The sequence below is a fragment of the Psittacula echo genome (assembly GCF_963264785.1).
Source record: "Psittacula echo genome assembly, chromosome: 2".
Taxonomy (NCBI): Eukaryota; Metazoa; Chordata; class Aves; order Psittaciformes; family Psittacidae; genus Psittacula; species Psittacula echo.
The window spans coordinates 26788006-26814567 of NC_137737.1; the positions used below are offsets into that span (position 1 = coordinate 26788006).

The following is a 26562-nucleotide window of genomic DNA, read 5'->3' on the forward strand; positions in this document are numbered from 1 at the left end:
GCATGTGACTGAATATATCTGTCAAAGTCAAGTGCTCAGATTTTCTCCTAATGATTCACTAGATTATGATCAAGTATTCCAAGAGGTGGAGAACTGTGCTTGGAGTGTTTAGCACGTGTTTGTTAGAAGAACAAATACAAACACAGCAAACTCCGCAGCTTTCAGAAAGTACATAGCCCTTCAGCAGCACAGAACTCATCTGTCTTAACTACACTGAAGAACCTGTTTGTATAGTGATATAACAAAGTAGCATATAAAAGTGTTGCAGATGCTTGTTGTGGATTTTAGAAGTGTTTATTTAGCAACAGGAAAGTTTATCTTTGTAAATACCAACACAAACACAGAAACTGCATTTCACAAAGTTCCTTGATACCTTCTTCATATCCACAGGAAGAATGAACAGCCTTTGAGTGACGGATTCAGGTTACCATTTCAGAAAAGCAGCAGTCAAATGACACACTTGTCATTGCTCCAGTCTCCCATCCTGATTTTACCCTTGGGGCTTACCTGCTGTAGTGGCAACTGCCTTCCAAAAGAGAGGTGCTTTCTTTTTATTACATTCAGGCCTGGTGAAGAGTACTGATGATATTTCTCTAATTGCTGTTGGAGTCATTCACCTTTCCTCTAATTAGCTCTAATTCAGTTGACAGCCTTTCTAAGTTAAAACTAAAATCCCATTTTGACTGTGTACCTTAATTGTCATTCCTAAACTAGGTGCTTCACTCTCAGCAAAGTACAATGTTTATCCTCTGAAAGCTGTTAAAAGAGGGATTGCAGCTCAAAAGATGAACACAATTTCCATTCAAGGACAGCCTACAACCATATTACAGCTACTGCAATAATTGACTCTTGGAAACCTAAATGAAAAATCTACTCTTGTCATACTTACACATCACCCACATAGGTGTATTGATATATCATGCTAATACAGGGTTCTTAAGTATTTACTTGCTTCTTTTGTCTCCCCAGTGGCCTATAAGTATTATGGCCTAGCAAATGAAAAATTCAGAGTTGTTTAGATCTGTTCATTTAGAACTGACAACTCTCTGCCGAGGTAGAAGAAAAGACAGGAGAAAGGTGATTTTTTTAAATAGATTGTTTGTTTTAACTGCGACTGTGTGGATGGCTTGATCCAGGTTACTAGCATCTGGTAACTACTAACCCTATTCTGCACCTCTTAGAGCTGCTGAAAATTTCTAGGCTGTTGGTATTGGGGTAAAAACTAAAGTCTCTGGAATAGTCTTCAAGCTTCTGAATCTCAACTAGATGGGAGTTGCTGTTTTATTACAATGCAGACCTTGTTTAGACCCAGTTAACAGTTATTTAAATGCATAGAGTCAGTGATTAGGACACCAAGCTGGTGTGAAATTTAAAGTCACAGTGGTCCAACATCAACAATCCATTGCCATTCCTAAACTTCCTCAGTGCTGTTCACAGGGTCACAACACTTTAGTCCAACTCTTGATGGAACTTACCTACCTAGTAAAGGGAGTTACAGTCCCTGAACTAGGTTACTGAGATCAACCAATTTAAGCTTATTTCTTTCCTTCCACAAAAAGCCCACAGATACAAGCTCCTTCCCCTGGTGGGTAGCCATAATCTTTGGTCTTTTGGGTAGCATCTGCAGTCAAGCACACCTTATCCAAAGAGCAGTTGTTCTTGCATGCCATGCTGTGCAGTACAGCTTTAAAAAGTAATACTTGCAATAACTCAATATTCAGACAGCAATTTTAATGTCAGAACTGTTAATGTGCCCCTTTTGGACCAGTAGTGCTCAAGCCTGAGACTGGCTGGGATTTGGTTTGGTTTATTTTTCCTTTGGCTGTTATTTGAAGGAAGACAGAAAAGCTGCATGAATGCAATTATTTGGAAACAAAATATTCTGAACAGTACAGAACAAACCAAAACAGTACCATGATATATGTACTGAATTGGTTAAATAATAATGGTAGGAAAACTCGCACTCTACCTTTTTTAAACTATAAAATTCAAGGTTTCATTTCCTTAGCTGCTGCTTCTTCACACCTGATTAGGCTGAAGACAAGTCTTTATTGATGCCCCTGCTTTCAGGAGATGATGGTCATTCTGATATTTAGCTGATTTTTCTCTTTGTGTTTAGACTCTGCTCAACTCTCCAAACAGCATCACAAACACAGCTAACACCAATGGTGAAAAAAATCAACATCTGGCAGTGAAACCACGACACCAAGTCCTTACAACCATCACTGCTTACCTGTCAGAAAGCACAGGGTTGAACAAGCCAGAAAGCCAGACCACTGCTGGCAGCACAAGATCCTGTGTCCAGATGTGAAGTTCTTAACACATGAGATTGGTAACCCTAAAAGTGGCAATAGCTTCTGACTTAATCTGTATGTACCACTTTTTTAACATATAAATAAATCACAGACTTCCAAGTGCAATAGTTCCTTTGTCTACAAGAAAAAGTACATGGCTAAAGTAACCAGAAAGTACATGCTTGCATAAGCACAAGGTCATGGTTTTAGGGGAATTTGTTCTTTCCCTGGTGCCCAAAATCAGTTGTAAAAGGTGATCGGCATGTGGCAGGTTGCTGGTAACAGAGAGCGTGAGTATGCTCAGACCTGTAAAACTTCTCGTCTTGGGGAAAAACCTGAACATGACCATCAGTCATGTTAACACCATGTACGTGTTATTCAGAAACTGCTAAAAATTGGTAGCAACAGTTGTTGATTCTTTAACGTAAATTGTCTGACACCATCTTCAGTGGTGCATTTAAACTTCCAGTAAGTCAGAGCAAAATACAAATTAGGAGCACAAGAGAGTCTGACAGCCATTGAATAATGGCATGCTGCAGCATACACTGCCACGAGATATCAAAGGAATTTCTAAAACACTGCCTATTTTATCCATATCTAATCACCTGCAAGGGGATATTGCTGGTGGCAGGGAAGGGGAAAAGGAATCCTACAAAATGCTGAACACCTCTAGTACTTGGGACAAAGGGAGGTGACAAAGCCTTCGCTTTAGCCAAGTGCTTGGCATTTTTGCAAAACACACTTCACAGTAAAACTGACTTGCATTAAAATTTGGACAAAAAAGTAAATGGAACAAAGCTGATGGATTTAGATCACTGGAATAGCTCTGTGCATGGTAGTTTAACCCTGTAACTGAAGGGTACTTACCGGTGGGCAAGGCAACATATGCTAGTTTAGTCCATATGTCTGGCACAGCATCATAGAAGAGTGCAGATTGCAGCACTGCTGTGTGGGGAGACACGTCAACTCCAAAAAACATACTAGCATCATAAAGAATAGCCATTCCATTTCCAAAAAAAAAAAAAAAAAAAAAAAAAAAAGGCAACAAAAAGCACCAAAACACATGGAACAGCAATAGTAGTGTTAAAAAAGCCACTTACTTGCCTTCAGCCAAGTCCAGCTGTTTAAAGAGACCTATGCATCTCTGAAAGGAGAAGGTTAATCCACTCACACTCTTGATGGCAAACAAAGGTGTAGAGCCTCCAGGCAGTAGTGTTCTGCATCATTCTGCTATATTAAACTCCTCGGGAAGCATCTCCAGAATATCATCCAGGATGTTCTTAACCTGTCCAGACCAGTAAAAACAGAGCCATTAGAAATCACTTGCAATCAACTCATTTTGACTGTTCTACTTTGAAGTCTGATTTCTTCTCCAGGAGAGAGCAAACATCCTATTTTCTTAGGCAGATAAAAACCAGAGATTCTCTCCCACCTTTGCTGTCTCTTTGACAACGGCATTGAGAGAAATGACCGCAAACCTGTTAACACTTAGCAACTTCTATTTAGCTTTATAGTTTCAAGTAACATCAACCACCTGTGAGAGGTGTTGAGAGACTGATCTGAAATTAGACTCCGCTGTCCATTGTCTCAAAGATTAATATGAGAAGCTGAGATGGAATTCCACCAATCCATTGTCTCAGAGATGGGTAGGAGGAGTTAAGACTCCAATATCCGTTGCCTGGGAGAAGGATGTGAGGAGCTGAACTGGACTCCACTTGCCTGAGGGATAAGTGGGAAAGAGCTGTGATAAGACTCTTCCATCCATTACCTCTAGGATTGGTGTGAGGAATTGTTGCCCATTATCCCAAGAATTGCTGCTGACACGTGCAGTTGAAGAGCTGGCTTCAAGACCAAGGAAACTGGTCCACCAGGAATGTAGTATGTTGTCCTGGGTTCAGCAGCAGCAGTCAGTTTTTCTCCTTCTTAGTAGCTGGTGCAGCGCTGTGGTTTTGACTTTCGGCCTGGGAATAATACTGATAAAGCTGATGTTTTCAGTTGCTGGTCAGAATGTTTACCCTGACCAAGGACTTTGTGAGTCTCATGCTTTGCCAGGGAGGAGGGGAAGCCGGGAGGAAGCAGGGACAGGACACCTGACCCAAACTAGCCAAAAAGGTATTCCATACCATAGCACATCATGCCCAGGAGGTAGAACAGAGAGTCGCCCGGAAGGGCTGGAACACTGAGGGGTGGGGGTGAGGTACCGGTCGGTGAGCGGTTGTATTCTGTTCCCTTGTTATTTCCTTTATCATTATTATTATTGGCGGTAGCAGTAGTGGTTTGTGTTATACCTTAGTTATTAAACTGTTCTTATCTCAACCCGTGGGAGCTGCATTCTTTCGATTCTCCTCCCCGTCCCTCCAGGAGTGGGGGGAAGAAAGGGGGGGGTGGGGGCTGGAAGTAGACTGCGTGGTTCTGATTTACAGCCTGGGCTTAAACCATGACATATGTAACATGAAGAACATTAGAACTCATTATAAAAGGGCGAAAAGGTAATCATGAAGAGGAGCCATTGCCATGAGGAGGACCCCAGAAGGACACCTCTGTAAGTACACTCTCCACCAATGACTACTATGGATCCTGAGGGACTCCTTCCATGAGACATCACCATGAGAGCAACTCCATCAGGACACCCTCAAGGGTACCTTCAAGGGAACGACTCCAGAAGGACATCTCCACGAGGACTCCCACCTCCAACGACTACTACTGACTCTTGGGGGACACTTTGCTCCGATACCAACTATGAACCCTGTAGGAACCGATACCGACTACGAACCCTGAACCATCATCACCTCTGATGACAGATCCCCAGGACACCACTGGATCCACAGTGGTGACTATCTCTCTCTCTCTGCACCCCAAATTCTTGCTTCATTTCCACCATTTTTCCAATCTGTCCTATTGCTATCTATCTTCTTTATTACAGTAATTTCCATTTTTAATAATAATGGTCTTTTTGTAATAAACCAACTGATCAATTATGATACTTGACCTCATTTACATCTTAATTTCATTCTTGGGATCATGAATGAAACAGGGTCCGACACTCGGGTTTTCTCCAATCAGATCCTGACACCCCCAAAGCAAACCAACATGTCAACCCTGGGCTTGGGATTACTGCTGTTACAAGGATGAACCCTGTGATTGCCTTGGGTTTCAGTTTTGTGATTAATTAATTAAACAATTTTTTGTGTTTCTACAGTACCTAATAGCTTCACCACCCCCTCCACCACCCACAGTCATTACTGTCTCAGGCATTAGGCAAAATAAAGTGCAGGCACACAGACACATGTCTCACCCCGAAAAAAGAGCCTCTTTCCCTCCCCACAGGCCTACTCTGGAACTGAGATAGAACATAAATGAAGAGCAATTCACAATGTCAATGTCAAACCTAGCTCTGGCAGCATTAATGATGAATGCAATATATGTAATTGTCCACACTCCCTCAAGTGGACAGGAACTGAAAGTGAAAAGCACAAGCTCCCCCTGGGGATTGAAACATTGTTTGGTAACCTGGTTTTAGACACTTAATCTCAAAAAACGACTGTTGTGGTTTAAGCCCAGCATCACACAGCTATTCACTCACTCCCCTCTTTTCCTTCCCAGGTGGGATAGGGAGGAGACTCAAAAGAATGTAAATCCCATGGGTTGAGATAAGAACATTCCAGTAACTACAGTATAATACAAAAATACTACTAATGATAAGGGAAATAACAAAGGGAAAACTATAAAACTAAAAGGGGAAAGGAAAAAAACCAATAAGCACAAGTGATTCACAATACAATTGTTCACCACCTGCTGACTGATACCCAGCCTGACTAGAGCAACGATCTGCCCTTCTGAGTGACTCCCATCAGTTTATATACTGGGCATGACGTGCTGTGGTATGGAATACCCCTTTGGCTAGTTTGGGTCAGGTGTCCTGTCTCTGCTTCCTCCTGGCTTCTTGTGCCCCTCTTCACTGGCAGAGCATGAGACTGAAAAGTCCTTGATCAGGGTAAGTTCTACTGAGCAACAACTAAAACATCAGTGTGTTATCAGCATTGGTATCAGACTATAGGTAAAACACAGCACTTCAGCAGCCACAAGAAAGGTGAAAAAAATAACTGCTACAGCCCAAACCAGGACATTTGGCTACTTGCATGCAGAGCTGTCATATTCCCTCCTGCAAAACCTCCATGATCTGATGGTGATAAGAGGAAAAAAAAAAAAAAAAAAACAAAAACACGAGCATCCAGAAGAAAAGGAGAGAGTAAAGAAAGAGATGGAGAGCTGCAGAACAAGAATGGCAGTCATGGGGGAGTTCCCATTTTCTGCAGTATTGAAATACTGTCACTGCTTCCTTCATGATGATGCCCAAATTTATTTTAGGCATTGTCACTACAGAGGTGAGTATTTTTTAGGTACTGAATTTCGGCATCCCCTCAGCACACAAGCAAGGATTATGATGCCATTTTGCAGATGAGAGTCTGAGACACACAGGACAGAGTCACACAGGAAACCTGGGGGAGAGGAGAACTGAAGCGTCAACTCACCTGAACCCTCATCCTAATACATAAGCCACAAGATTAAAGCTATTTAGTGTGTTGTTAATTAAGGGCTTTACACAAACACATTGCACTCATAATAACCTTAAAGGGGTCACAGGGAGAGGTAGGTAGATGAGACAGGTAAGTGGAGTGTGGAGCTAGGATAGCACGTCAGTAATCTCATCTTGTCAGAAACAATGATTCCATTCCACTTTCCACAGAAATGGTGCCAGTTAGAACATTTCTTTATGTGTTGATGTTCTTTCCTATCTCTTCTGCCTGGCTGTTAACACCCAGAAGCTGGAACAGAAAAGAAAAAAAAGCTACTCCACTACATCTCTCCAAATGTAGGAGTCTTGTACAGGGTTTTGCACTGCTGCTTTAGTCTCAATGAGATAGACAGAGGCAATAATTTTCACAGCAGAAAAAATTAAGATCTCAATCAGCTCAGTATTGAACCAAATACTATCAACTGCACTGTTCCTACAGAACAGACAGGTCCTACCCCTGTCAGGACATTAAAGATAAGACTCAGGATTTTGGAGCAGCTCAAGAATTAAAGAAGTATACAGGGGACTATGGTGAGATATACTCTTGGTGGGCTGCCTTTCTACTGACAACATCACATTTATTTTCCAGACTCCTCCAGCTCCTTCACTGTAAGGACTTCACTGGATTCAAAGTTTCTCTGAACTTATTGTCATAGAGCTGTCTGGGATTTAAACCAGACTTGCAAGTTGTTTTTTGCTGAAAAATATTTCTGGCTCTAAGTGGTACTTTTCATGGAAGCTATTTCTTCCTAATGCTGGGCCCACTCCACAGAATCACAATAAAATTTAACAGCTTCTGGCATTTAGAACAGTCAACAACAAGCTGCTGCTCACAATACCACCAGTAAGCACTCATTTCTGAGTCATTTTGGTTCTGCAACCAGCCATTTACCTGCGCCTGAACCTGCACCCCTACCTTCACCCACAATGAGCTATGTCTTAAAACGCCATTTTGAAGTAGTGCCGAGGGTTGAAAAAAGTCTTGTTATTTACCTGAAGTGAAAGATCAATTCTGTCAGACAATCTGTACTTACCAGTCTCTCTGCTGGCACTTAGATCAGGTTTTACTGTATTTGTGGGAGTCATGGGGGTTACAGAGATTCATATCAGGAACTAGTTCCCCTTCTGTCCTTATGACAGATCCCAAATGAGGTACAGCAAAGCTGACATATAGTGGTTTATCCTAATGCACCTCATGTAATGAATTTAAGCTAAAAGAACTCATTAGCAATACAAATAGGTAAAAGAGAGGGTAGTCTCTCAGCAAACACAAAGTGCCAGCACTGATGAAAGGCATTGCCATCCTGTTTCATTCATTTGGCAGCCCATCAATGAATGATTTCCTGGTTTTGCTAGTAATTCAGGGCTCTAACGTTTTCCAGTTATGACAGATAACTTGGAAAGATATCTCCCTGCTTAAAATACCAGTGGATCCACTCAGGGTTGGGTCCCTAAACTTTCCAAAGGCCATAGGAATAGCAGTGATTCTGCTCAGGTTTCACCACTTATTTTACAATTATTTGAATGAAAGTTCAGGCTTGTGAAGGTTAATGGACTGCCAAAACTGGAAGCAGTAATTCTTTACTTATCCATAGGCTAAAGGCAGACCCGGAGCTGTCAGGATGAGCTTCCCCTCATGGCCCCACGACCTCAGCTGTCATTTGGAGAAATCACCCTCCACCTAGGTCAGTAGTACAGTGGTGTTTATCCTTTCCATCTCCATGGCAACTTACTTTTGGGCATCTTCTTCTGAGCAGTTACTTCCAATTGCCTTCATCTAAGTGTGGCTCTTTGACATATGAAAACCCACTTGTTAGGGACCGAGGAGACACCAGCAAGCTTATCTTGCTCACAACCAAAAGGCAGCTTCAGCTGTGTTGCCAAGGGTGAAACCAAAGCTGCTCAGAATAGATGCTGTTAAGAGAAAGAAAAGAAATTGAAATACTGCCTGTCAGAAAGCTTCATGGTTATATATTCACACTGATAGGTTTCATTTGTTTAGCAAATAACTACATTGAAACACAGATTTCTTTTATTTCAATCCAGTGAGAGGTATCTATAAATATTGCAATGAAAATATCAACTTTGTGACTAAAATTCAGTAAAAGTATAAAGTGTATCAATTGAGCCTTATGTCATGTTTTCTACCTTATTCCTTATAGAAAGCTTTAAAGAGAAAAGTACATTTTCAAAACACTGCATGATATAAAAGAATATAACTCATTAACAAGTGCATGTATTTTCCCAAACAGACCTTTAAAAACATAATCTTCATGAGTGACAGGAAGGTAACCTACTGTGCCTTTCTTAGAAGAGAAATAAAAAACTTGTATCTGATTGCAGTCTTTTATATCTCCTCTCTAGGAAACACTCAGTAACTGAAATTCTACATTATTTGAATTTGGGAAGTATTCAAGAACTTTGATAAAAATTGAACTAATATTAATCCCATTACCATTATATCACATAAGCATTACGGTTATTGTAGAACTCTAGTCATAATGCTACTGTTGTAGCATGTAGTTAACAATAGTAAAATATTTGATTCAAGGAACTACTTTCTTTCTCTTTTACTTGGCTTCACAGATTTTGAAGCTTCTTTTTTGCTACCGTTTCATTTGCAAAATATCATAGAATCATAGAATAGTTAGGGATGGAAAGGACCTTAAGATCATCGGGTTCCAACCCCACTGCCATGAGCAGGGACACCCCACACTAAACCATGCCACCCAAAGCTTCGTCCAACCTGGCCTTGAACACCGCCAAGGATGGAGCATTCACAACCTCCCTGGGCAACCCATTCCAGTGCCTCACCACCCTCTCAGTAAAGAATTTCTTCCTTATATCCAATCTAAACTTCCTCTGTTTAAATTTGAACCCATTACCCCTTGTCCTGTCACTACAGTCCCTGATGAATAGTCCATCCCCAGTATATTTGTAGGCCTCCTTCAGATACTGGAAGGCTGCTATGAGGTCTCCACGCAGCCTTCTCTTCTCCAGGCTGAACAGCCCCAACTTTCTCAGCCTGTCTTCATACAGGAGGTGCTCCACTCCCCTGATCATCCTCGTAGCTCTCCTCTAGACTTGTTCCAACAGTTCAATGTCATTTTTATGTTGAGGACACCAGAACTGCACACAATACTCCAAGTGAGGTCTCACAAGAGCAGAGTAGAGGGGCAGGATCACCTCCTTCGACCTGCTGGTCACGCTCCTCTTGATGCAGCCCATGATGTGGTTGGCTTTCTGGGCTGCGAGCGCACACTGCCAGATCATGTTCATTTTCTCATCAACCAACACCCCCAAGTCCTTCTTTGCAAGGCTGCTCTGAATCTCTTCTCTGCCCAGCCTATAGCCATGCCTAGGATTGCTCCTACCCAGGTGTAGGACCTTGCACTTGGCATGGTTAAACTTCATAAGGTTGGCATCAGCCCACCTCACAAGCGTGTCGAGGTCCCTCTGGATGGCATCCCTTCCCTCCAGTATATCAACCGAACCACACAGCTTGGTGTCATCGGCAAACTTGCTGAGGGCGCACTCAATCCCACTGTCCATGTCACCGACAAAGATGTTGAACAAGACCGGTCCCAACACCGATCCCTGAGGAACACCACTCGTTACTGGTCTCCAGCTGGACACTGAGCCATTGACCACAACTCCAGCCAGTTCTTTATCCACCGAGTGGTCCACCCATCAAATTGATGTCTCTCCAATTTAGAGACAAGGATGTCATGTGGGACACTATCGAACGTTTTGCACAAGTCCAGGTAGATGACGTCAAGTGCTCTACCCTTGTCCATCAGTTTCATAGCCCCATCATAGAAGGCCACCAAATTGGTCAGGCAGGATTACCCCTTAGTGAAGCCATGCTGGCTGTCACCAACCACCTCCTTGTTTTTCATGTGCCTTAGCATGCCTTCCAGGAGAATTTGCTCCAAGAGTTTGCCAGGCACAGAGGTGAGACTGACTGGTCTGTAATTCCCCAGGTCATCCATTTTCCCCTTCTTGAAAATGGGGGTTATATTTCCCTTTTTCCAGTCATCGGGAACTTCACCTGACTGCCATGATTTTTCAAATATGATGGCCAGTGGCTTAGCAACTTCATTTGCCAGCTCCTTCAGGACCCGCGGATGGATTTCGTCAGGTCCCATGGACTTGTGCACATTCATGTTCTTAAGATGGTCTCAAACCAGATCCTCTGCTACAGTGGGCCTAGGGTCATCGTTCTTACAGTCCCTGCATCTGCCTTCCAAGACTTGGGTGGTATGGTCAGAGCATTTGCCAATGAAGACTGAGGCAAAGAAGTCATTAAGAAACTCAGCCTTCTCCAAATCCAGGGTAGCCGTTTCTCCTGATAGCTTCTGGAGAGGGCCTACATTGTCCCTAGGCTGTCTTTTATTTGCAATGTACCTATAGAATCCCTTCCTGTTATCTTTAACATCCCTAGCCAAGTTCAATTCTAACTGGGCCTTAGCCTTCCTCACCTGGTCCCTAGCTTCTTGAACAACATCCCTGTATTCTTCCCAGGCCACCTGTCCTTGCTTCCACCTTCTATAAGCCTCTTTTTAACTTTGAATTTTCCTGAGCAGCTCCTTATCCATCCAAGGAGGTCTCCTGGCCCTCCTGCTGCACTTCCTTGTAAGTTGGGATGCAACACTCCTGAGCTTGTAGTAGGTGATCCTTGAATATCAACCAATAGTTTTTGGCCCCCCTGCCCTCTAGGGCTATATCCCATGGAACTTTACTAAGCAGGTTCCTGAAAACGCCAAAGTCTGCACTCCAGAGCAGTGAGCTTGCTGCACGCTCTTCTCACTGTCCTGAGGATCTCGAATTCGACCATCTCATGATTGCTGCAACCAAGGCTGCCCTGGAGTGTCACATTTCCAACCAGCCCTTCCCTGTTGGTGAACACAAGGTCAGTTTGTGATGAAGCCTTTCCAGACAGAAACCTTTACGCCCTTGGGGGCAGTATTTGCCTCCTAAAAGTTCAAGTAAAAACTTAATTATAGGCTTTAAATACTGCATGATGTGACAGAACAGAACAAGTAAAATAGCTGCAGCTATTCCAGCCTGCAAGCCTGAACAGACAATCCCTGTGAAAAATACCAACAACTTGGATTTAGAATGAAACATTCTTCCAGTTAGAATAAACCCACTTTTTGTTTGTTGGCAACAGAAACACATTTAAAATTTTTCTAATGTCGTATATATTCATCTCAGGTAATGGCTTTTTCTTTAGGGTTTTAGAAGGGTATTTCAATATTCTCAGTATAAGCTTGCTCAGCTGCACACTTCTGAGGCACTGATTACGCTGGGATAATCAAAGCTAGTGAAATAAAGTGGACATTTTTCTAGTGTGCGAAAACTGAGGGGTTTGCATTAGAAATATTTTGGGCTGTCAGGTTTGCATAATTGCCATTGTAGTCTCCAGAAAACTGTTGGACTAAAAAAACCACTGAGCCATTGCTCAGTGAATGGATATGGTGAGGATGGAGTTCACATCCCCTTCACAATGTCAAACAATAACTCCATGGACATGTGTGTGGGGATCAGAAGGCAGAGGGGAAGAGTGGGACAATGAGGCAGGATCAGGCATCTTCACCTGAGGAGATCTCAACTTTCAGAAGCAAGTGTGGTGGAGTTCATCTTAGCAACAGGAAAATGGGTTAAGTCTATTTGAGATGCAGGAGATTAAATATTCACAGGGAAGCACATGAACTGGTACAAGTGATTATGGAGGTAAGGCAATTTCCACTAGCTGGTGGGCTAGCTCAGGTTTCCCAGTTTATGCTTTCTGGTCAATCTTTAATTGGCTTAAGCAAAATTGTCCCCAAAGGATACTCAACTGGGAGATTTTTTTATTTATAAATCTATATACGGATATGGATATGTACACACAGTCATAAACATGTTTATATACATACAAAGTTATGTTTTACAAAACTATAATCTCTCTTCTCTCTCTGGTATCTCTGTTAAAAAAATGTTTATAAAGCCAAAGGTAATGAATCACTTACCAATGCAAAGAGAAGGGCCAATAAGTCCTCCCTGCCATCAGAATCCTCCTTTTCATTAATTAGCAAAATTAATTATCCAGCTTATGAATTCTGGTTTGAAAAGAGCAGAGCTTAAAGCAGCAAGATTTGTTAGCAAAGAAAAGTAAGAGTTGAAATAAGGTTATTTTATAGAGTTGGTTTTTAAATGGGATGCATTAAATCATCACTATAAAATTAAGCAATTATCTCACTATGACACCAAATACAATAGAAAGGAAAACCAGTTTCATGTCCTATTAGCTAAATAAAGGTCAGTAGGGTAAGAAGAAAAAAGGAAAATTAATTTCTAAGAGTAAATACAAGTTGGGAGATATGGAGAAAACCATGTCATCAAAGGATGACATTACCCTCTCTTTTTTTATTCATAAATATCTCTCAAATTTCTTTAGCTACTAGAATGGGAGGATCTATTTAGTATTATCCTATATCATTCAGTAATAAATAATTATTGCCTTTATTTAGGCATTTCATACACAGAACTTATACAAATTACCTCAACCGAGTATTTAAACTGTACAAGTGTGAAATATGCTGTAGCTTAGAAATAAAATCACTCATCTACCCTTAACTTTAACTCAATGGGAATGTTACTGAGAAAGTCACAAGGTGACATCCTTAATACATAATAATGACACATGCAGGAAATGCACCATTATTTATACATGTGACATGCTGTAAATTGCTTCCATCATCAGAACTAATTGTAGTGATTATTAATGCAGTGTTATGAACTGTCAGAATTGCTGTATGTAATTACATTTGTGCAAATGCTTCATTACCTGCCTAATGAATTTGGCATATATGCACATGTAAACCACTGTTTTTGTTAACATAATGAAGGGCATTTTTTTCCCCCTTAGCTACTGATGTGGAACTGGTTTGACCTATACTATATTACAAAGTTCAAGCATCCACTGCCAGAAAACCCACCACACACCTTTTGATCTGGTTTATTTTCATACTTAGCAATGGCATTGTATAATGCCAGCCACTTAAATAGCAGCTTCAGAAAAAGAATTGTGTCCCACTCATTCAGTACAAACAGCTGACTGAGTTGAAGTAACCTTGGTGTATGGTTACCTGACCACTGTTTCTTATCTTCGTAGGGGTCTCTAAATAGTTGCAGAGGACAGCCATACAAACTGTGAGATCTCTAGCACTGAGCAGGTTCCTTTCATTCCAGCCGCAAAGGCCAAACTGCAGTCTCCCAGCAACACAGTGTGAAAGTAGTGCAGAGAAAAAAAAAAGGACACTTTTAAATCCCACTTCTCTGATGCACAGTTCAAGGGTATCCTGTCAAAGACAAAAGGAATACATTTATCCAGTTAACAACTGGCAGCATTATTGATAGCTGTGCCTGCCTCAGCTGCTGAAAGGGAGCACTTATAAACCTGGAGTTTGAAGGAGAGCGTGAATCAGATTTCTTAGTGACCAGTGACTATTAGGCAGTATTTTCTGAAGTAATTCCTAGATACAGAAGTGTTGATGGGCTGTCTTTTTATCTCCAAATGTCCCTTAGGAAAGGAGAACTGTTGTGCTACTGAAACAGATAAAAATAGAGACTTTAAGTAGAACTCTATAGATACTACTCAGGTAACTGCTATAGTTTCCTAGCATAAATCATCCATAGGTTTTATCCCAAGTTGCCAGTTTAACATTTATTAAAAAGCATCCTATTCCTTCAAATTTTAAGCTGTTTTTCAAAGAGTTATGTTTGAAATTTAAGTTTCATAATACTCTTTTGCCTCCTTTGTTTGTAGTGTTAGTAAAGAATCTCAGCAAGATGAAATTCTGTGCAGAGCTTCATCTGGTTTTTAAATTACCAAGACAAACTAATTGACATTTGCCTATAAAACATGCAGAAATTAATTCTTTATTTTCTGACAGTTTCTTAAAGTCTATCTTTTAGTTTAAGAAGTAATTGACATTACAAGGTGACTTTTGATGCCCTTAAAAACATAAACCTGTGGAAGAAACTTCAGAGGGATAAATTCATGGCTGTCAAAAGGAAGTAGGTCATCCTGAACAGAACAACAGGTAGCAAAGCCTGCATAAAGGTGAAAAGTTTTATGTATGACAAAAACCCTCCTTAAATCAGAATCCTGAGTTTAACAGTGAAACATACAACACAAGTTTCTATGCTGGAGAAAGCCACAAAACATTCCACCTGGATTAGGCATAGTTTAATTTACTTATTACACCCCCTCCCCCTAAAATTAAGATACCTTAACCAGAAACATATTAATGATATTAAAGACAGTGTCTACACAGAAATTTGTAGCAAGCTGCAAACAGTTATGGTTCAAAATAATGGAGGAGAAAAGAGAGTTCTCTAAAGTATCAAGATTAGAAATTAGCTACTTAAAATACATTTATAATGTTGATATTTTTTACATAATTTAATATATATATTATTTCTATTATATACATTTTATATTTTTATAAATTTTTTGACCTGAACCCAGCCTGAATTGTGACAACAATATGTATGGATTGTCTTTATCAAAACTTTGTCTAGGTTTTTCATGTTTCCATTAAAAATATTATTATAACAAGTTACAAAACCCATTAAAAATAGTATTACAAAAAAGGGAGAAAATTGCTGCATTAATAGTTGCCTGTTTAGCTACACACCCACAGCCATTCTTCCTTTTACAGAAGTACCTTTTCAAATCCCCCCATACCACCAAAATCTATCCATTTCTAGCCAAGGTAGCTTTGACGCAGCTGTTTTATTGCACAACTCTTTTTTTTCCTAGGCATTGGTTAGGAGAGTTCCCTTCAAAATAAACTCTTCCCCTTTTCTTTTACCCCAAGCTCTGCCTTCATGTGTCTTGTGCTCAAATAAATACATGCTAATACATTGCTGGAAGACTAATGTGCACAGTTACGGTTGCCTTCATCATGGTCTGCTTTGCTGACATGAATAAGCTGGCTAGTACAAAGAATAAACTTGAAGATTCTTAGCTCCTGCCATTTCTTGATATGTGTTGAAACAGCAGAGGTGTCACCATCAGTTTCTAAAGTTTCAGGCTCTAATTGTGAAGCTAAGGAATATATTGAGGATCTGGGGCTGTAGGTGTTCGCACATGCAAAGATAAGCATAAACCAGCACACACTTGGTGTCTACTCAAATTCCCTGTAGAACTGGGACCTAAGACAAAACATGTCCAATGCATGACAGGAGCAAGACTGAAGAACTGCTAGACAAAGAAAAATGTATACAGCTATTCTGCTACCTAAAAAATATGTTTCAAACCACTTCAGAGCCTAACAATCTTTAAGGTTCTTAATTTATGAAGGCAGTGGAAAGTCATTGATAGATCAGAGAAGTGAGTTATAATGGAAAAGTATCTGCCTCCAAAGCACCTATCGGTGAAATATGAGAGTATCAAGAGAAAGATTTACAATGTGGTTGGGCTATAGCTGTTTTCACCCCTCCTTTAGCCCACACTTTTATTTGTTACAGTATTAGCACTTCGACTCAAATTGCAGCTCAGCCATGCAGTTTCTGTCTGGCTTTTCACTGCTGTGCCAGAACCTACTGATTGCACTGGCTTCCATCTCTGTGCAGTGCAAAAGGAATTACAGCTCCATACACTAGCCAAGAATATAACGTCAGTCATGCTCTGGCTGCTGTTATCACTTTATCAAGAGACCAAATGAAAGTGTATTCCCAAATTGTTCCTTGACATGTGGAAAAAGGAATAGGGGAATAAAAAGAGAAGACGACTTTCATATTACATCACATTACATGATATCAGCCTGGCAGTGCCTACATTTTCATATAGTCTATATCCATCCATGGCAAAGTGGAAGTGATTCAAGCCTTAATATAATAACAAAATAACCGTTTGATATATCAGATGTCTGACTTTGAGAAATTATTAAGAGTGACAGAAGAGTTAAACCTGTTACCAAAAGGTTTCAAACCAGTCTTTTTCTGCCATTTTACTAACATCTGTGCCAACTGGTTTTGCTAGATCTGAAGCCAAAGGAATTTTTAAAGTATTACACAGGTCATTCAGAATAGCAGGGTTTTTTTAAAATATAATACAGTCCCTAGCCTCCAACAAAATGCATACTAAATACATCATCTTTTTGCTCCAGGACTTTTTTTTAAGCACAAACATGTAGGGCATCCTGGACCAAACCCCAGAAGGCTGAAGCTCGAGAAGCAGTGAGTACATCCAAATCCCCTTAGCTCCAGCTACCTTAGCACCATTAGGGATTTGGTCCAAGAGATTTATGTAGTCTCCTCTCAGAATTTCCCCAATCTTTCATTATCAAAAATCTTCACAGCAAAACCATCACCTCCCTCCTGTCTCAGAAGCCAGGCATAACAGGCAGGAAAATGGAGCAGGTCTGTGACACCAGATGCCTCTCTGGTGTTTCCCATGTATCCCTGTAGCTTCAGACACACAACACTGTTGATTCCCATTCTGCCACCTCCCATTTTTTTGCCCTGTCCCCAGAGCAGCTGAGAACTCTGAAATTCTCCTAAAACCCATCTCTGCTCTTTCCTTCACAACAACATTTCTGTACTTACTACCAGAAAAGCAGGGTCATTTTCAGACTGCATGACTAGCTTACTCATGTGGAATCTGGTTAAAGAATTCTTCCAGTTTCACTGTTGATGAAGGAGTTGGTTTGTGTCTGTTTGCACAACACCTAGCACGCCAAGGACCCTCACTAATCCCTTGGGGGTTTTATTTCAGCTGGCGACAACACTCAGCCTAGCCCATCCCTTCATTTGTTGCAGGCAACTTGGTTAATAGCCAAACACCACTGAGGTGAAAATAAGGAGGGAATGCCCCACTACCATGACCTCCTTAATATCAAGGCCTGGAACATACATTTCTTGTTTGGCTTTAGGGGAAAGGGATTGCTACAAATGTCCGTTGTCTATTTAGCATACAGAGGTGCTTTCAGTAGCATTAACAACTGCAGTGCTCCTGCCCACACCATCGTTGTGCCAGGAACCGCAGCTCACCAGGGGATTTCACCGATTTCTGTGTGTGCTGCAGAGTGGGTTCTCAGTCCATATAATGCTGGCCAAAGCTGCAGCTGCTATCTCACAAAAGCAGCACTCAGGGTTATTTGCACAGTGTCCAAAGGGGGAGTCAGATGCAGTTCACTCAAGTCTCCACTATGGCCCAGTCAATGGAACAGGAGCTCCTAATTATGTGGGGAAAGCATATGTGTGAGGACAGTCCTACTATCCACTAGAGGATTTCTGTTGTATCTCTCTTGTTCCTCCTGGGAGGGTGAGGAGTGTTCAGCGAAACATGACATACATTTTATTAATATGTTTATCCTGTTACAGTCAAAAGTGAAAAAGAGCAAGATTATTTGTTGTTTAAAAATTTTGTTCTAACCCACTGATTGTTTTGTTTGTGTTCCAGGAATATCCCTCCACTTGAGGAGACAGTCCCTGTCAGAAGGGCTGTTTGATACTTGGAAAGGAACTCAATGGTCATGTCCGGCAGCCTTCCCACTTGCTTCCTCTGCAACCATCTCCTGCCCTTGTCCTAAAGAGACGTTAAAATCTTCCAGAGTCTACAGTGAACTCAAGTTTTTTGCCTGTAAAAGAAATAACTGGGGAAGGATGAGTGACAGAGGAGGAGACATAAAAATTTGCAAAGCAGAAAGGAAAAAGTATGATAATGCCTCCATTATTTCACTATCACTTGTGCAATGCGTATTACTTCTTCTAAAGCACTTCACTAAATCATTACTATTTCAACAAGCAAAATTGCGAGCTCTCAACGGTGGCCTTATTGCTGGTATTAGAAAAAGACTGCACAAATCTATTCCCTTGGTTTTAAGATAATGAACCTTTTGACATTTTGATAGATGCTCGGCATTGTTACTGAGCTTTAGAAACTCTTACAGGGAGTACATAGCAATTCCCTTATGAAAAAGAGAGCAACATGTGGTAGATCTCACATCAGTTTTTTAACTGATTGGTTCAGTGGGTAAATGCACAAGCCTCTCACCTTGTGAGGCCTGAGTTTAAATTGAGCACAGTGAGGTCACAGCTGTATTAACCTGGTATTCTCACTATTGTCTGTGGGGAATAGTAATCCTAAGTATAAAGCCACTGAGCCCTATACAATTGAATATAGTTTGTATAATGACCATTATTTAGTCACAGGGGGCACAAGATTACATGAACATGAAGAAAATTGCCCTCTGGCCCTCATCTAGTCAAAAGGTAGAAAATAGTACAAAGGAAACCTGCATTATGCCAAGCAGAGGAATAATACTTGGTCTAAAAATTTCTTCATACTATAGTGCTTATGGCCTTACACTTTTCATTCACCCTATTTACCATGAACATGGGGGTGTGGGGGGGAGGAGAAACTTTAGAACTTGAATCTTCTGCTGAAAATAAACTCTGCCAGACTTTCCCATAGTAATGGGACTCCATTGCACTCCATTGCAGTGACAGATGATTCCAGAAGACTCTGTTCTGTTTCGTAAAAATACACTCATACTCATATGTGTGTATGACCACATACACTCAAGTATATAATCATATATCAATTTTTCTACATTTCCAGCCCTACATGCTCCATTTCACTTTCAAGGTCAATTTTTCTTTCTTTAATGGGAGGCCAGCTGAATGATTCTTGCACAAGAAGCAAACAAGAGGCTTATATAGTGTTTCAATATCTTCAAGTGGATCTGCTCCTGGAGACAAAATGAATAACATAGGAATGGCTGGACTACTCTCTTCATCGGATGCTGCTAAACGCATCCTTACGCTTTCCACATATCTTGAGCCAAGCTTTTCCTCCCCAGAGTTCCTATACACAGGAAAAAACATGCACTAAACACCAAAAACATTCCCTGATACAGGCTTCAAGACTGCACCATTCTCAGACTTGAGCAGCTGACAGAGATGGTCAAACAGTCATTTCATCAATGAAATTGTCAGGGAAGTGAAGATGAGAAGAGGAGGCAAGGTGAAGCAAGGGAGAAGAGAGTCATTCCATTTCTTTGGGATAGGAGCCATGAGACAGAAAACAGCAACTTCTGAATGAGAAGACCTCTTCAACAGTTGAGTCCAGTAAGTCCTTATATGCAGGCAATACTGTCACATAAGGCCAAGGCAGCTGGGCAAAATATACACTCAGGACACAAAGCCTGCATTCTCAGAAGGCATGCACATGGATAAAGGTTGTGATGGTGTGGAGGATCAGGTCTATGAGGCCATCACTTGAGATTAAAAGATCAAAACAGTACAACTGGAAAACAGGTGGGAGAAGATTTGTCAGTATCCACAGCTGTATCTTTCTTGGTGTAAGAGAATTTTCAGGGAGGGTGTGTCAGTGTCACTAGATAATGGTCCATGGTGAAACACACAAAAATAGAAAAGTACTGTTTGGCATGGGTTGTGGGAACATAATCTTGAAAATAGGGGAGTTAATATCACTGTTAGCAAAAGGGAGTCTCATACCAGATGCAAGACACAGGAGATACTGGTCCATGGTGGCTCCTCCCCAAAATCTCCTAAAAGTCCTGACCCCCACAGACCCTTTTTGTACAGCTGGCTACTCCTGATGTAGGCTGGCCCACTACATCGGAATCAGTGTGCCCTTTCACTAGCATAAAAGCCCGAGCCTCATGCAATGCAGAGAGGCAGAACCTCATATCACCCAGGTCAACGTTGCCTTCGCAGGGACAGCCAATAAGGTTGAGCCTGCCACCTCGCACTGTGATGATGTCTCTCGGAGCTGGCTTCCTGATTGTCATCACATGTTCTTTGGGATTGGTAAGATAAGCACTCACCAAAATCATCCATCACTGTTTCTTTTACCCTTTGCCGGCTCTTCCTCCGTATCTTTTCCTATAGTAATAAACTAGTCGGGTTTTTATCCATTGTGTCTTGCCTCCCTCTCAACCTGGAATCCTCGAACTCTGGAACAAAGGGAGTCCTGAAAAATTGCCATTCCATGGGGGTAGCTACCAGCCCTAATGGCATAATGAGAACTAACACTTAGAAATACTTTTTTAGCTATTAATAGCATAACTTAGCATATTTCAATTTATTAATGCACACTCTCCTCATGGTACCTACATGCAACCTAAAAGAAATCACAAGCATGTTCTCTGAATATGCTGAGACTCATGTCTTACCACAGTACCTCTTCATAAACTCTTCACCAGCAGAACAGGCTAAGAATGACACTCACTGATTTGAAATTCTGATTGATCACTCAGTTTTATAAGTTATTTGGTTAAGATCTGAGTTTTCTCTGTGATGACACGGACAAGCCACTCTCACACATACCTGCCCTGAAAGACATGCCCCTCAGATTTCATACCTAAGTGCATATGACATTCTGTCCAGGTGGAGTGTCCTCAGTACAATTAATTTCTGAAGAAAGCTTTTGTTTGTCCATTCCTGGGGAAGCTTTCCCTTTTCTGGACATTGTGAGTCTACCTACTTCTTTCACCTCTTGGTAGATTTTTCAGTATCTATCTATCCCCCTAATATACATCACTGCTGTAAACTGGAAGCATGCTAAAGACAAATACAGATGGTATACCTTCTGTGTGAAGACTGAAATGGGAAGACAAATGCAGATACTTTTGGGAGCACATAAAAAAACTTAATTTAACTAATTACAAGTGACTCAGGGTTTAGCTTAAAATACTAAATTACGTATATATATATATATGCACATAAAAATAATACTATTGATAAGAGTTTACTTTGGTCAGTATTGCCATACTCTCTGCTCGTTAAACATCAAGGTATGACAAAGTGGAAACCTCATATGGAACTTTTATTGTAGTGAGGAGTTGTATGAAGATCAAAATTTTATTTTAAGGAACTGGACAAATGATGGCAAACCAGAATTTCCTCACAACACACAGTGCACTATGTCTACGGAAAAAAAATACACTTTTTAAGTGTATTTAAGCAGAGTGTTCTTAAGCAAGGACAGCTCCTCTTTAAAAGAATCACTAGTTCTACTAAAAATTATGGTGGAATGTATGGCTTTATCTGAAATTGTCTACCTGTAGCATGCCTCCAGAAATAACATCAGAAAGGATTTAAAACTGAAAAGCAATTTTCCCAGCACACCTTAATGGCACTCCATGACTGAGTAGTTAAGAAGTCAACAGGTGTGTTCAACTCTGAATCAAAGAAGGAAATCCAATTCAAGGAGTTCTATCTCTTTAATTCTTAGAAGAATCTTCACAGCATACAAAATTGAGAAAGGTCAACTTGCTTCAAAGCCACTTTTGCCTTAAAGTATTCACTGCTCAAAGTATTACTGAATAGGGAGCTCAAAGCAACAAGGATTTCTATGGCTGCATTTTTTTGAAACTCTAACATAAGAATTTACATCTTGCCTTAATGACATTTTGAAATTTTTTTTTGAAATCTATTGCAAATGGAATTATATTCTTAGAAATTAGTTACCAAAGGGTGTGACAATTTTTTTTCAGAACCATTCCTACATACAGAAAGAGCTGAACTTTCCTTTACCTTTCAAAAATGACACCATGAAAACCAAACACAACCTGTCAGTGAAGACTTTTTTGCAGAAAATATAACTGCATATATATCGTATATATATATACACACAATATATTTTTATATGCGATAATACATTTACGTACTGAAAGACAAATTCATTGAAATTTTAAGATGAGCTAGCCAACAACAGCAGTTATTTTTCTTTAGCTTGTGGGAACAAACAAACATAAATATGTAAGTCTTGCACACTGAAGTTAACCTTAGACAAATTTAGTTACAATTATTTTATGCTAATACTACTGAAAAAGTACAGATTTCTGAATTCCACCTAATTATCTCTATGTATCCTTTTCTTATCTTGGAAGATAGAAAGAAGAACAAATAGTGCACAGCTGTTTCTATCACCATTCTAAGCCTCTTCAGACTGCAAGCTTTCACAAAGCTTTTGGGAAATTCGCTAACCTCGAGTGGTTTTTGTTGTTGGGTTTTGTTTGGGGCTTTTTTGAGTTGTTTTACACTGAATCAGTTCCAGCACATGAGCTGTATGTATACTGAAGAAAACTCCAGGTTTCTACAAGATTTTTTTAGTTTTTTTGTCACTTTAACCACATATACTGGGAAAAAGAGACACCTTTGCCATGATACCATATATTCTCTTTCCTTTTTGATATAAATATCTTCATCTATCAAAAGCCTCCTCTCTTTCCAACTAAAATATATATTTAATAAATCAGAAGTTTATTGTGCCCTTTACTCTGTTTTCTGTGTACCCTGTAATTCGGATTGAGTTAACTTTTCAGTTGCTGTACCTATTTCTGTTCTTTATGATCCATCCTAGTACCACTGCCACAAAAACCCCCAACATTTAAGCAGCACAGTACTACAAAGCTCAGTGATATAAATAAATCCATCCGTACCATGATGCAGAGAAGTCATCATAGTTTTGTCTCCCCCTTCCCCTTTTTCCTCCTTTCCCTTCCAGACATTTCTCTCTGCTTTTTACTCCCATTTATATACTGTGTAGAGTGATTTAATTTTTTCTATCTCCCTTCAAATTAGATTCCTCAATTTTTTGCCTTCTTCCCAAATTTTTGGTTTCTAGTTTAGTTCCTACCTCTGTAGTAACTGAGGTAGCAACCATCTCTGTGATATAACCTCTTTTGGAGCAAGCTTTTCAGGGTAAAACCTGTCTCCAGTACAACTGAGCCCTGTTTTGTTTTTTTTTTTTCCAGAGTATAGAGATACTAAAGTTAAAAAGAAAAATAACACCCTGAATGTGGTATGGATATGTATTATTTACTGAATTCTTACTTTACATGCCACATCAGTTTCGACCCTAAGTATCCAACCAAAAGCAGGTAAGTCATGCCATTTATCCTCAGTGTAGCTTTGTGAAGTGATTGCAGCATTTTAAACCAAAAGAATTACATAAAAGCATCTTTGGAATTTCTGCAGTTATTACTGGTACTGAAGCAGCAGTCCCATGGCACAGCTACAAGGTAACAAGATAACTTGTTTGGGCAGAGGTATTACCTTCTAGTGAAGAAACAACAAAGCCAGTAAATACCAAGATCATCGATCTGAAAATTTTTCATCACCTGAAAAGGTGTTTGGGCTAAGGAACTGAGATGATCCTTTTCAAAAAGTCCTTGGCTTGTGAAAAGAAAGGCTGCATACGTGACAGCTTCTGTCAGGTTAGAGATATGACATTGAATACCCCCCGATTTTTCAGCCTGCTTAATTTGTGGGAGACTGCTTTGAAGGCCTGAAAATAAGTACAATTATTTTAATTTATTTGAATTCTGCTTTTTTTTTTTTTTTTTACCTGTAAGATAAGCTGACTGCAGGCTTCTAAGAAGAGCTGGCATAAGCTGTCTAAAATGCAAAGCACTTCTGCCAAGAGGCTTTTGAAGAAGCTTTCCACAAACCAGTTGATGAGGGCTGCAAATACCAATACTCTGCTGCTTCCTTATTTAGCTCAGTACAGAACCTTCCACTTAAGCAAACTGGTAATTTTGCAGTGGGTGATCTCCCTTCCTCATAGCATTAGATCATTTGGTATATTTGCCACAGTGAATTCAGAATCTCTCAAAACTCTTCCTATCTGACCCTGTTGGATGTCTTAATGTAAGGAAAGTAAACTTTGCAAGAACAGTCAGAAAGCACGGTCATAATAAAGATAGTTGACAAAGACATCTGAGGGACTGTACTGCACTATGGACCAGCAGGAGGTCACATCATGTTCTCCTTTGTCAGACACACAAGCCTGAAAATGTAAACATCTGGTACAAGCGATAACTAATATATCAGACATCACTGCTGGAAGCAGAATTCTGTTCCTTGCACTTTGAAACCAAATATAGCAAGATGATAAACTTCTACGTTCAGTGAAAACTGGTAGATGTGGTTCAAGCTGCCCAGGCTGCTACTAACAAAGTAAAGAATGGACACTCTTACAGCTGTTGGTCTGTAGTGCTCTCTTGTCATGTTAATCTGAGCTTCATTTTCTTTGGCTTCAGCTTTCTATAGGATGACAATTGTGTTTAGTTTTTAGTGCACCACTATTATCCCACACAATTACCAACATTTTCCTATCCATACAAAAATGCATATGGATATACTCTAGAAAAATGACTTTTTTTTCACAGAGTAGCAAATATTTAAGGTAATCAAGCTTCTTATCTTAGGCAAACATTAGAGAACAACTGTTTTCTGCAGCAATATGCCTGTTTACCTGTGAAACTATGGTAATCATATATGAATACAGTTGTTCGTATTCCATGCTGATACTTACTTCTTTTATGACTTCTGACTCAAGCACTTAAGTCAAAAAGAAAAACACCCATGAATATGTGACATCTACATACCATAAATACGGAACTCTGAATAAGTGGGTGGACAGCCCTTGCGGTACTGAGAGGGATTTGACTCTTCTTAGCTTATAGAAATGCTTCATTAAAATAATTACTAACACGCATCTTACGCGTGATTTCAAGTGGTTAAAAATAGTTCCATTGTTACTACCTTGTGCTGTATTTCTGCTGCAGTTGACTTTGTTGATTTGAGTTTCTCTACAAGTTCACTTTCATCTAAGAAACTGCCCTGGGAAGCTGACAGGCTGAGCAGCATGCCATCCTCCAGTTGCCCAAGCTCAGTCTTGAAATTATTCTGCTGCTTGGCCAGGATGGACTAGCAGAGGAAATGAAAACACTGCATTTAAACAACCACAGCCAGAAATTCTGATTTATACCATTTGTGAGCTATAATTGCTGTTTAATTACATCATTTGATTTAATTTAATTTCTGAAAGAGACAGTTTATCTTCTGTCCCAAAACACTAGAACTAAGGTTCTGAGACACCCAAAGAAAGATGGTCAAGGTCAATGCAGACCAGCACTCTAGCTCTCTCTTAGCCTCCTTCCTCCTCAGACCACACAAAAGGACTGGCCTCTTACAAGAGATGGAAAGTGGTAATCTATGTAGCAGCTGAGAAAATCAACAATAGCACAAGGCTGGAAAACCCCACTTCATCAGCAAGCAGTGTGAGAAAGCATGGTCATAGTCAGCTGTGCTGGCCTGACCTGACAGTTAAATAGTTTTATACCTAACTCTCCATCAGACTCTGACCCTCACACCAAACCCCCCCTTGGTGATACAGGTGCTGTAAGCATACAGCCCCATGTAGAACAACATGCAGATGCAGAGGAACATGGCTTTCAGATCATATTCCCAAGTATATGGCTTTCAGTCTGCAAGTGGTAATTTAACCTCTCTGACCCAGTTTACCTTTGCATGAAGCAGCAGTACCTCAAAGAAGTGTAGTAAATCTTTGTGGATGAGGCTAGTAAATGATATGAGATAACTGGAAAGACACACTAGAGAAATAGGAAGTGTTCTTATTCATTTCACACCCTTAAGTGTTTTTTTTCATTTTACACCCTTGTTTTTTTTCATTTTTTATCTTATAGATCACAGTCTGCTCAAAGTCCTTTCTATAACCAGCTATAAAAGTGTTTCGCTTCATAAGTTACTGTACACTGGCATGCCTGCAGCAGCCACAGAACTGCATCTTTGCAGGAATAAATTATGATTTATTAATCAAGTGACCCAGGTCCTAATAGTGCCATCATATCTTCTTAT

At 40.2% G+C, this 26562-nt stretch overlaps 1 protein-coding gene across 1 annotated transcript in view; it reads left to right on the forward strand.

Moving 5' to 3' along the window:
* Positions 1-18377, forward strand: part of CDCA7L (cell division cycle associated 7 like) — a gene marked incomplete at both ends in the record, with an annotated part of 41469 nt that extends 23092 nt beyond the window's left edge. The window contains one exon of the mRNA XM_080609600.1: positions 18329-18377. Within this exon, the coding sequence (XP_080465726.1) occupies positions 18329-18377 (49 nt within the window). The remainder of the gene's footprint in view (positions 1-18328) is intronic.
* Positions 18378-26562: the final 8185 nt, after the last annotated feature.